General features: G+C 35.8%; 1 protein-coding gene across 1 annotated transcript in view; it reads right to left on the reverse strand.

Annotated features, from left to right (window-relative positions):
- Positions 1 to 11,125, reverse strand: part of atrnl1a (attractin-like 1a) — a 271,222-nt gene that overhangs the window by 141,707 nt on the left and 118,390 nt on the right. The window contains exons 23-25 of the mRNA XM_016457834.1: positions 4,403 to 4,497; positions 1,635 to 1,713; positions 620 to 777 (exon numbers count right to left, since the gene is read on the reverse strand). Of these exons, the coding sequence (XP_016313320.1) occupies positions 620 to 777; positions 1,635 to 1,713; positions 4,403 to 4,497 (332 nt within the window). The remainder of the gene's footprint in view (positions 1 to 619; positions 778 to 1,634; positions 1,714 to 4,402; positions 4,498 to 11,125) is intronic.

Here is an 11,125-nt window from a genome sequence, read left to right on the forward strand (position 1 = left end):
AGGCCTTTGTCTTCTCAGGTGTGAATCACAGCATTATTCATGATCATTCACGCCTACTCGCATATACCTTTTCTACACAAAAAGTGTCTTAGAAAATTTAAATCAATATATTGTTTTCTGTGAATGAGTGAGTAAGATGATTTTCACATAATTTTGAAGCAAAAACTCTAGACTTCAAGATCAGTTCTCAAAAGTCTTGTGATCAAATGTTCTGTATGTGTTTTATGGCCTTATTTCAGTGACTTTAAAATTGTAGTTTTTCACTAAGCACGCATAAACGTTGTTTTCTCAAAAACACAATCACGGACATACATGCTGCTCACATATTATTGTAGCCCAGTTTGTGCTGATTACAGTGTTATTAAACTTCAGACATTCAAATGTTTGAAAGCAACTGAAAAAAGCACAAATGTCAAGGCATGTCAAAACTTTTCCGGGCCCCAAAACACCCTCGGACCCCAGAGGGTTAAAGGCAAATGGTGGTAAAACACCCTAATAATTAAGTATTGCCTATTTCCCGGGTGTTTGTATTATTTTGTTCAACCCCTGTACCTGATAAATAAGAAAAGGCTGTTTTGGACTGGACTAAATTAAATGTACACGTGGCAGCTGATCTTACCTGTATTTTGATTGGCCATGAAAAGTTGCTGACATAAACATGGAAAGTGATGTTGCGATTTGCAAGGAAGGAGAATGTCTCACAGGAGAAGCTGTCTCTGTACTCTTTGATGCTAGTCTTGGACACTATGGGGAATTCCTCCCCGGAGATCGTACCCGCTGCAGGGACACAAAACACAGCATCAGCAAAGTGCATGTCAGCCAACAACAAAGCCTGCATACAAAACCCTCTTCAAGATTAAATATGGCATAACATTCTGATCAACCCTTCAACTATAAAACATCTGAATAATGCATCTGAATAAAGCCATTGTAAGGAGCTGTACTTGAATACCAACAGGATCAACAGAGAAAGTATCATGAAAAAAAGGCCTAAAAACGTCAAGCTTCTTGCTGCTTCTCAAAACATTTGAACAGATTAAATGGTTAATAGTGAATACATGATCTATCACAATACAGTAAATCTCAAAGCACAAATGAACATGAACATAAGTCAGTCTATACTGATGATTCCCAGATGACCCATTCAGAGGCTGTTCCATTAAGTACAACAGAAAGAAAAACTGATTTATTTTACTTATTAGCGATTCATCACAATTCAAAATGTGACTCTTCCATTAACCACTCTTTTGAGCTCAGTCTTAAATACTGCTATAAATATGCTCTCGCACTTGTCATATGACAATGACTCTTACACTCAAACACTATTCTAGTGACCATTAGGAGTGTGCTTTATCTCTGTCTATAGGGCAATCTATAACCCTTCTCTACATATCTGCTTGTCATAGAGGTTTATTCAAACAGCAACAAAATGAAAAACTATTTCGCTTAGGCATTTGCCTGTGCAAGAGCACTTTGTTTATCTTAATTGAAATCAAAAAGCACTTTATGAATGCCCTGACAAACGGATTCATCGTATACTTTGTTCATTCAGATCTATTTTACAAAGTAAATCTTTCTTTTGGGATTTCATTTTATTCTAATATACATGAAATCCAATAGCATGAATACTTTACCTGTTGAGCCAATAGACCATGTTATGTTGAGGTTGAAATTGTTGGATGCATTAATTGACATATCAAGGTTCTTGTTGGTCTGGAAAACAAACAACATGACAACAAAAAAAATATTTAAATAGCAGCGATAAAGTATTTTTTACCGTATTAAATGTGGACTTCCTTTTAACAATCATGTTGTGCTCCAGTCATATTTTCACAAAAAATATGTGTTAATATTATGAAATTCGACTTAAAATTAACTTAAAAATTATAATTTTTGTACTTTTGGGGGATTCTTTTCCCAAATTGTTACACCTGTGATGCTCCCAGTCAAAAATGTCCGGTCTGCAAAAATTGCTTAAAAATGTCTGATGCTACTTTATTCCCAAATATTGGATTAAAAGTTTTTGTCAACTAGTTGCTTTAAAAAAGCACATTTTAAAAGGCCAGTCACACCAAATTAGGTAAAGGATTTATAGCACAGCACTGGGTTACATTTAGAACAATGGGTTATAATATCACATTCTAATTCCTTTAAAATATAACTTAATTTTCATAAACCAGGGCTCGCAAATTCGTTAGCCCGACGTCCCGGGGCTATTGTGTTTTCCAATCGGGCTACCAAAATGTATCACCACTCTGCCCGATGGGCTATCTTAAATGCAGATCTCCCACGGGTCCTTAAAAACTCCTAAAGTGAGTTGTATCAAACTTAAGGCCATAAAAAGTTTTAAATACGTTAAATGGTATAAGAAATGTCTTAATTATCATTTCAAGAGGTCTTACAGTTGGGGACGGAGAGACAAGAGTCGCGATACGGCTGGATTAAACTTCAAAAGGCAATGATGTCATTGAATAAATATGAGCGCTGCACATTTCAAGTCAAAACCCCGCGCGGATGTCTTTATTTGAATGTATCTGAAGGCAACAGACTGTCCTCAGAAACGTGTCGTTGGCATTTTAATTTAATTTGATCTATAATTCCTGATATAGCAGCGTTTATGAGCGCGGAGCTGCTTTGTGTACAGCCATTAACGGGGAAACCGCGATATTTCAGCGCTCCTAAAGCGCCACCTCGTGGCAGAGAATGAATTTGCATTTCCAATAAGCCTTACTGGCTGTTTATGGTCAGATCAATGCAAATCAACTCATGTTTTTACGCAGCAAACACATAGAGTTGTAAATGAGAAAGAAGTTAATGTGCTCTCTAAAAATCTAAACAATTAAGACAGTAATATTTATACGATTTAAATTGACATCATAATTTATATGCTTGATTTATCCCTTTTCATAAAAATGGTCTAAAGGCTGAAATGCTGTTGTATAAGAATTTTGTTTTTGTGAAAACCTGTATCTGAACTGTGAATCATGTAATTTTATGGCTCAATACTGTATGTTACCATAGACATTGTCCAAGCCCACTCATACTGTGTTCATTTTACTTGTGCAACTCTTAAAATGGGTCATAAATTGCCTTAAATTTATTTTTAAAAATTCTGCAGATACCCTGTAAATAGTGAAATAAAATTCCTTCCTTCGTATTTGTTGATATTTGTGTATTGAAAATATTTTTGATTAACATTTAAACTCCTATCTGATTTTATACATATTTAAAAAAAAAAAAAGGTATTTTTTTTTATTTGGGCTAGTTAAATATATTTTCGGGCTACCAAAATCTGAAGAGTACCTGCCCGAAGGGCTACCAGGGATTTTGAAATTTTGCAAGCCCTGTAATTATTTACTAAATAAAATCTGATTGTTTCAAAATCCTGTTCCACATAAAAGTGTTGTAACCATCAACTCTCTGCCTGTGATTGTGTTATGCCACATAATAATTTTGTGCTAAGTATGCACAAAAAAACAGCTTGTCACAGGAAAATCTCAAATTACACCTGTACAGTAGGGATGTCAAAATGCCTGAAAAACTAAATTCGAATTTTGTACTTAAATATTACCAATATTCGAATTATATGCTAGGCCACAAGAGGGTGAATCGAGCTAAATATTACTAATGCCCATTTATCCAAAGCAATAAACACGACTATCTTTGAAAAAAGTGCATAATGTTTAAAATAATGTTTATAAAATATATAATTAATTAAGTTGCTTAAACAATAGGAAACAAAACAGCATCATGTATGTATGTATTGTTTAAAACAAAGGACCGAAGTCCAATCACAAAGAGTACTTTTTTCACTTAAAAACATGAGATGCAGTGGGATGGGGAAAAACTACTGGTGTGGGACATGTTTTTTATAAGTTGAACTTACATTAATTTTACATTGCTTTCTAAACATGTGGCTCTCTTGTGCGAGACGCGAGTGCAACGGTGATAGGTGTCCCTATAGAAAATGCAATAAATATGCGTTCTGTGTGAATGGCTTGGTTTCAGTTTTGACGTAAACATCTTCTCCGCATTGATGTTCTCTTTTTCCGCAATATTTTGAATGAACAACGTAGCAGCGCCGCATCCAGTGGGTTCAACTGCATAGGCTAAAAAAGCATTACAATGCAATGAGTGCATCATCATCGCATCTTGTGTGCCACTGATAAGGCTGCCTGATGCACACCAAAAATTAGAATGCAACGTTTTTGCATTCGAATGTGGGCTTTTATTTTAAATTTGATGAATATTCGAAATTCAATTTTTTTTTTTGACAGCCCTACTGTATAGGACACAAATTTGGGTGCTGCAAAAATGTTTTTTTGGGAATACACCAAGTTCAAAATCAAATACAAACCATTCTAAACCATTTTGTTTGTGAACACGATGCAAATTCACTGACCTCTTCTGGAGTCGCCATGAAGTTAATGGCCGTGTAGTGCTGATCGTCCTCTTGAAGCAGACTAAAAGTGAACTGGTAGTCTATCAGAAGATTATCTAGTGAGGTAGAGAAAAAATACAAATTGTATTTGGCATTTATATGTCAAATTGTTTTAGCATAAAAATCATGAGATTTGTTAACATTATGAAGTGATTGCTTGGCAAAAATTCTTCATGTTCACGTCATGTTGAAATCACAACATCATGGCAATCACAGCTATTCTTCAAAGTAAAACACAAACTCTCGTTGGGAGAGAGAAGCAGTTGTGATATGAAGGACTTTTTGACAGCTCACATCTGCACGAGCAACTAAAGGTCACCTTGTCCGATTCAATTGTGAAGATGGCATATGATTAAATAGCAACAGACAGAGGAAGGCTGAGGATTGATTTGATTGTCCAGCGGATCAAAATTAATATCAACTCTGCCAAGGGAAGAAAACACTGAACTGTCATTGAAATTATTGCACAAAAAGATGAACAAGCTTTCACTGGATTCTAGTTATCATTTATGACCTTTCTGAAATCGACAGAACCTTTTATAGATTAGGAACATTCAACAATGAGTAATTTAGGGTTTTTTCATTAAAAAATAGTGCTGTTTTTGTGATTATAGTTCAATTTATTGCTAATCTAACTCATCATGACTTTGAGAACACATCATCAACCCTTCAAACTTTAGACCTTAAATGAGCAAATGCAAACTAACTAAACAAATCAAACCGTTTCTGACCCCACACTAACCCAAGAAAAACTTCCAGGCCTTGTTCACGAGATGTTTATCTCAACATATCCGTGCATGATGTAACAATAGGGGTGGGAATCTTTAGTCACCTCACGATCCGATCCGATTCCGATTCTGGGAGTCACGATCTGATTCCAGAACGACTCTTGATCTACCCCATATACAATATATACATCTCAATATATTAAACTTAAAATATTAACGGCTATTTTTTGTCGGCCAATCACGTTGTGCCTCTTGTCTTTTTAAACTGCGGCGGATCCCGCTCTTTTCACTCTGGCTGGCCTGGTTTGAGGGGAATCACAATGCTGTCGGACTCACATCTATCCGTAATTTACAGCAGATACTCTTTAAAATGCGTAGTGCTGCAAAAATCGATCATTGAAATAGTTAGCTACCAAATACATTGTTAATTAGTTGGAAAGTGGCGACGGGCACTGGTATATAAATTCAAAAAAATATTCGACCACACTGAATTTTACTCAGTGGTGTTTGCCCTGTCAGGTAAGTGTTTTAATATTGTACATGCTCTATTCTCAGTTACCCATCAAGTGCTGAAAAGCTTGTTTTTGCCACTACTTTCACATCTTTGCAGGGTCGGATTAAAGGAAAAGGAGATGGATTTGTAAGTAATATGTAATTAATGTCAAAAACAGCCAAATGTGTTTTTTTACTCTGAAAGAACATTTTGGTTGTTGCATTCCTTGACTGTTGTCAGTTGGCCTTTACATTTCTCATGATAAACTAACTTACAGTTTACTACATCATCTGACTCTTTGATAGATAGAAATTAATTAAAAGGTATATTGTTGAGATCAATACTTTGTTCGTCAATTCTTTGTATCTTTTATTAAATCAGCAGTAGAGATGAACATCAGGCATAGGTCGTGGATATCGAAGGGGACTTCTACAATCTTTGAGTACCCATGCTTCTTGAATATGCCAAGTGTGGTAGGTCTCATTGCAGTTCAGTCTTTACTTATTTTCTTCCGTTACTTAAAGGGATAGTTCAACCAAAAATGAATTAAGCGTGAGACGGAAATGTAATAAAAAAAACTTTTATCTGACATTTTATTTTATAAGATGATCTATGTTATGAGAAATGTTATCTGCTAGTCTTGACTGTGTATTATTTTCAATCATCCAAGGTGTAGTTGATGTTGGTAACACTTTTTAATGTATACTGTATTGTAGCTAATAGTTGTGCATTACAAGGCATTTGTTTCATCTATTCTAAATTAAATTTATGAAATTGAGATTTAGAACATTTTGTTGTGCCTCTGTGCATGCATTGATCCCTGACAACATTTGACAAATTAAATTGCTAACATTTTTACATCTGTCTGTTTTATTTCAATTTTGTAGAATTACAAATTGATGGTAATGCTTATTATTTTTGTCATATTAACACATTAATTAGCAGTTTCTGATAATTTTCAGTTACACATAATGTGTTTAAATGACACGTTATGTGTTAAATTACATTATACAGTAGATGTGTGATCCATCTTAACACACAAATTGTGTTAAATTTGACACAACATGTGTTGTCCCTGAGCACACTCGCCACGTGTTAAAATTCTGCACAACGTGTCATTTTTAATACATCTCTTTTTGCAGTGTATGTTAAGAATTTTAAACTAATATAACTTCAAAACATACAAGCAAGTAGCAAATAATAAAACAGGAGCATAGAAACATATTACAAACACAAACAAAGAGTGCTTTCAGTATTTAAGATTATCTGAACGTTTTCCATTCAAGAACTGTGAGTGATTTTTCTTCATCTTTACTGTTGTTTTTTACTATGACATCATAGACAGCGGGAGATCTATTAAGCTGCATTCATGCACGGATCTCTTTTGAAATATAAGAAGTAATGTGGTTTGTCCTGTCCGTTTAATCCCTTAAGACAGTGGTTCCCAATCCTGTTCCTGGAGAACCCCCAACACTGCACGTTTTTGGTGTCTCTCTTATCTGACACTCACAATTGAGGTCTTGGAGTCTTAATGAGCTGATGAGCTGATGAGTTGAATCAGGTGTGTTTGAATAGGGAGACATCTAAAATGTGCAGTGTTGGGGGTTCTCCAGGACCAGGATTGGGAACCACTGCCTTAAGACATAACTGGCTGCGCTTACATTAATTTTGCGTCATAAAACCATTTTGAGACGCAAGTGCATTAAACCACTTACACGGAGTCGCGCACAGCCGCATGCGCGAGCAGTCTTCACAAACAAAGCGCACGTCAGCATTTGAAATTGAAAGCAGCCTTCTGTTAGTGAGGTTCATATTTTAAAAATATAAGTCCACTGCATTCCAAACCACATAAATGATGACTTAGTAGAGCATTTGTAAGGAAAATACAGACGGGCGAGACCGCACACTTAAAGTGTAACATCAAACAAAGCACGCGTCTCTCACAGCGCATCCTGTGCAATGAAGCCCCCGAATATCCTTGTAATTCGCTTCAACCTTTCCGAACTTTATGAAAGATTATTTAATGGAAGGTTCGAGTGGTGTATGTGTGTGAGGAACTGGAAGCAATCAGAATATGGGTGTTTCTAAAGCAAACTCAGCGTCATCGCGCATCTGGTTAAAAACTAAGCTCAGAATCAATTCTGAAATTGTCCGATTCGATCCAGAATCGTTGGAGAGAGAATCGCGATGCATCGATGGATCGATTTTTTCTCCCACCCCTATGTAACAAATTCACACTAAACCATAGCAGATTGGGAGATGTTCACAGAAAGTGACCGAAACTAAAGGATATTAGCTTCAACAAATAGCCGTGTTCATTCCGCAACCACAGAGAAATGGAGAATTACTGCAGATCAGATCAAAGCGGCCGTCTTGAGCTTATCTCTTCCTCTGACCACTCAGTACCCTCCACTGTCACACAAATAGAGAGATTATTGTGGGTTCTCGCTCTCTTTCTCTCCTTATTCTTGCCCCAGGTACACAGCAAAGCTATGTTTATCCCATAAGGGTCTTTGGTAAACTTCAGAGAGTTTTTCCATCCCATGAAGGGAAAATAAGAGTGGAAAATCTAAAAGGGAGATCAACAGGCTGTTTTGGGTTGTAGGATTATGTCTATGTGCTTGAGAGGACACTTAGAGCTATTTATTGCCCACTCTCTTAGACCTCCTGCTGTTATGATTTTAATATTTTTGAGTGTGCATCTGTATTCGCTTGCATGACTGCATGTGTATGTGTGTCAGAGTTAATCAAGTACAATGCAAATAATAAACGAACATAAATAACAATACTATGAAATATGTTCACTGCTTCCAACATTTTTGCATTCATTCGGTTATAATAAGCCAAATAATTGCACAAATTTAGCCAGTAAATCAAATTTCCCCTTGAGAGAAATCAGGGAGCACTAAATAATGTGTTTTTTGTGGTAATTTAATCTAGAGAAATTGTATGAAAACATGTGCTGCTATTCTATTTCAGAGGAATTAAATTATTAACATATGAAGTTATTAACCTTACTTGAACTGGAATATTTTCACCATCATCTAATAAAACAAAACATATATAAGAAGCCAAAAGAGGACGTTCTGATTACAACCGACAACATCATTGTTGTCTTGTGACGTGCTCTGGTTATGAAATACACACATTTATTTACAATACATAATTCAATAAAGCTTTTACAGGAATCTCAAATAACAGTCTCATCAAGCCAAAGTATATTTTCCCCTAAACATGCTGTAGAACACATTTCATTTCCAGGTTCAGAGGTCTGAAATGAAGCAATAACAGAAAGCCATCCCTGGCAAATGGGATCTAGGTATTTTATTTAATGTCTTCTACCATAAACGTTATCATCCTCAATTTTGGAACACCTTGCTGGCGGTAATGAGAACAGCAGAGAGTTAGGGACATCTGGAATCATCTTTTTTAGAAGCAGGAAAGAAAACGGCACACTGCCCTTAAATAATAAGTTGAAGCTAAATATACACTGGTTCATAGTCCTTGTGAATGCAGTGAGCTGAAATTATTTTTTTACACCGCGTTTTTTACACTGTAGACAACCAGGTATGCATAACAAAAGCACATGATTTAGCTAACCATACCTGATAATACAAGGTCAGATGTTTTTGTTTACACATTATTTAATTAACAGGTATGCTGTATGTGTTTTTGCTCAGGTGTACCAAAACACATGATCAATCACGAACACATGAACAATCAACCAATATCTCCATTATCACTGACGATCTGCAGTGACTTCATTTGAAAGCACTCATTATATTTTAAAGAGGCATAAATAGAAAGAATCAATTTACATTAGAGGTTCTGGATTGATTACATCATAGATGTATCTTCACATCAATTTTCTCTCCATATCATCAGCGTGACCAAAATACAATGAAGAAATTAAAATCCTAATTCATCCTCATGCACTGTAGCATTGTCTTGATTGGAGAAGAAATCTACATCTAAGGCTTAAAGCCAATACAATTATCTTAAGAAAATAAGATAGGCCCTTAGATGTCCAAATAAAAGTGCCTTTGTGCACAAGCACAAAACAGCCTGACTGAAAGTATTAGGCAGTCTAGGCAGAAAGCCTGATTAGTTTTTGATGAGGGGCCTGAGGGTGTTCGGTAGTGTCTGTCTGGCTGGTGGGATGCTCATTGGGTATGTGTTTAAAACAGTAGTTATGGCTTTTATTCAGGCTGAGGGAAGTTAGCCGTCGATCAGTGTATCAGGCATAAATAGAGCTGGGCGATATGGGCAAAAAAATTATCACTATATTTTTTTTCATTTCAGTCGATATCGATGATTATCACTATACATTTCAGATCTTTATTTCTTTAAAGGCAGACTTTTGCTTCTAAGTGAAAGCTGTAGAAACCAGACCATTAATTGTGGTTTTAAATTATTCTTTATGGTCAGAACATGACAAACACTTCACGTTTTTGAATTCTTTACTCTTTTCCAGTAATTTTTCCTTAATAAAATAAATATCTTAATAGAAAAATATATTTCTTAATTTCTGCATGTTCCTGACTTTGATAACGCGTATCTTCAGCACACTTTGCAGTGCAAGCTGCAATAATACTAATATTACATTTACAATAATATTACATTATATCTTAGAAATAGACAATTGACAGTAGCTTGAGTTGACAGTAGTAGTAGCTTGAGTTATGATGCAGATGTAAATTTATGTTCATTATCAAAAACAGTAACATCTGTAAAAATAGTAACAACCTCATTTTTAAATGGTGAAATTTAATTATTTTGACTGTTTTGAGTTTTATTAAAATTAACCACTGGTCTTCCACAGTAGTATACATTTAGATCATGATAGCCACAGTTAAAACCAGAGCACCTCAATACCATGGTAAAAATATAACTATGTACCTATTGGTTTCTTGTATAAAAACAGTAGTCTAAATGCATTTAGTATTAATGCACAGACATTATAGCTTAAAGGGGTGGTTGACTGTTTTTTTTATAGGCTTGATTGTGTTTATGGGGTGCAGTCTAACATGTGTTAATGCTTCGTTTGTTAAAAAACGCATTATTTTTCACATAATTTACCTTTATTCCACACCGCTCTGTCCCTTCTCCTCTGAACGCACTGATCATTTCCTGCTTTTATGAAGCCCCTCCCTCAGAAATACACGATGGGCTCTGATTGATTAGCTGGCCCAGTGTGTTGTGATTGGCTAAACCGCCTCTAGCCGCGCGTCTAATCGTCCCTCCCCTCAACATAGCGGCGTGTGCTCCGGTTGTATTGTAAACAATGACGTCGTCTGTATTGCTTATCAATTTGAGCCCGATTGAGACGCAGAGGATATTAGTGAAGAGGATCACGCGGAACCTGTGCAAGCACGGCTTTTAATGGTAGGCCTAAGATTTTTGTTTGTTGTTGTCTCATACTTTTAGATACGCTGTTATTTGTAAATGCTACTGCTTCTGTTA

Source organism: Sinocyclocheilus anshuiensis, unplaced genomic scaffold (genome assembly GCF_001515605.1).
Source record: "Sinocyclocheilus anshuiensis isolate Anshui unplaced genomic scaffold, SAMN03320099.WGS_v1.1 scaffold63, whole genome shotgun sequence".
Taxonomy (NCBI): Eukaryota; Metazoa; Chordata; class Actinopteri; order Cypriniformes; family Cyprinidae; genus Sinocyclocheilus; species Sinocyclocheilus anshuiensis.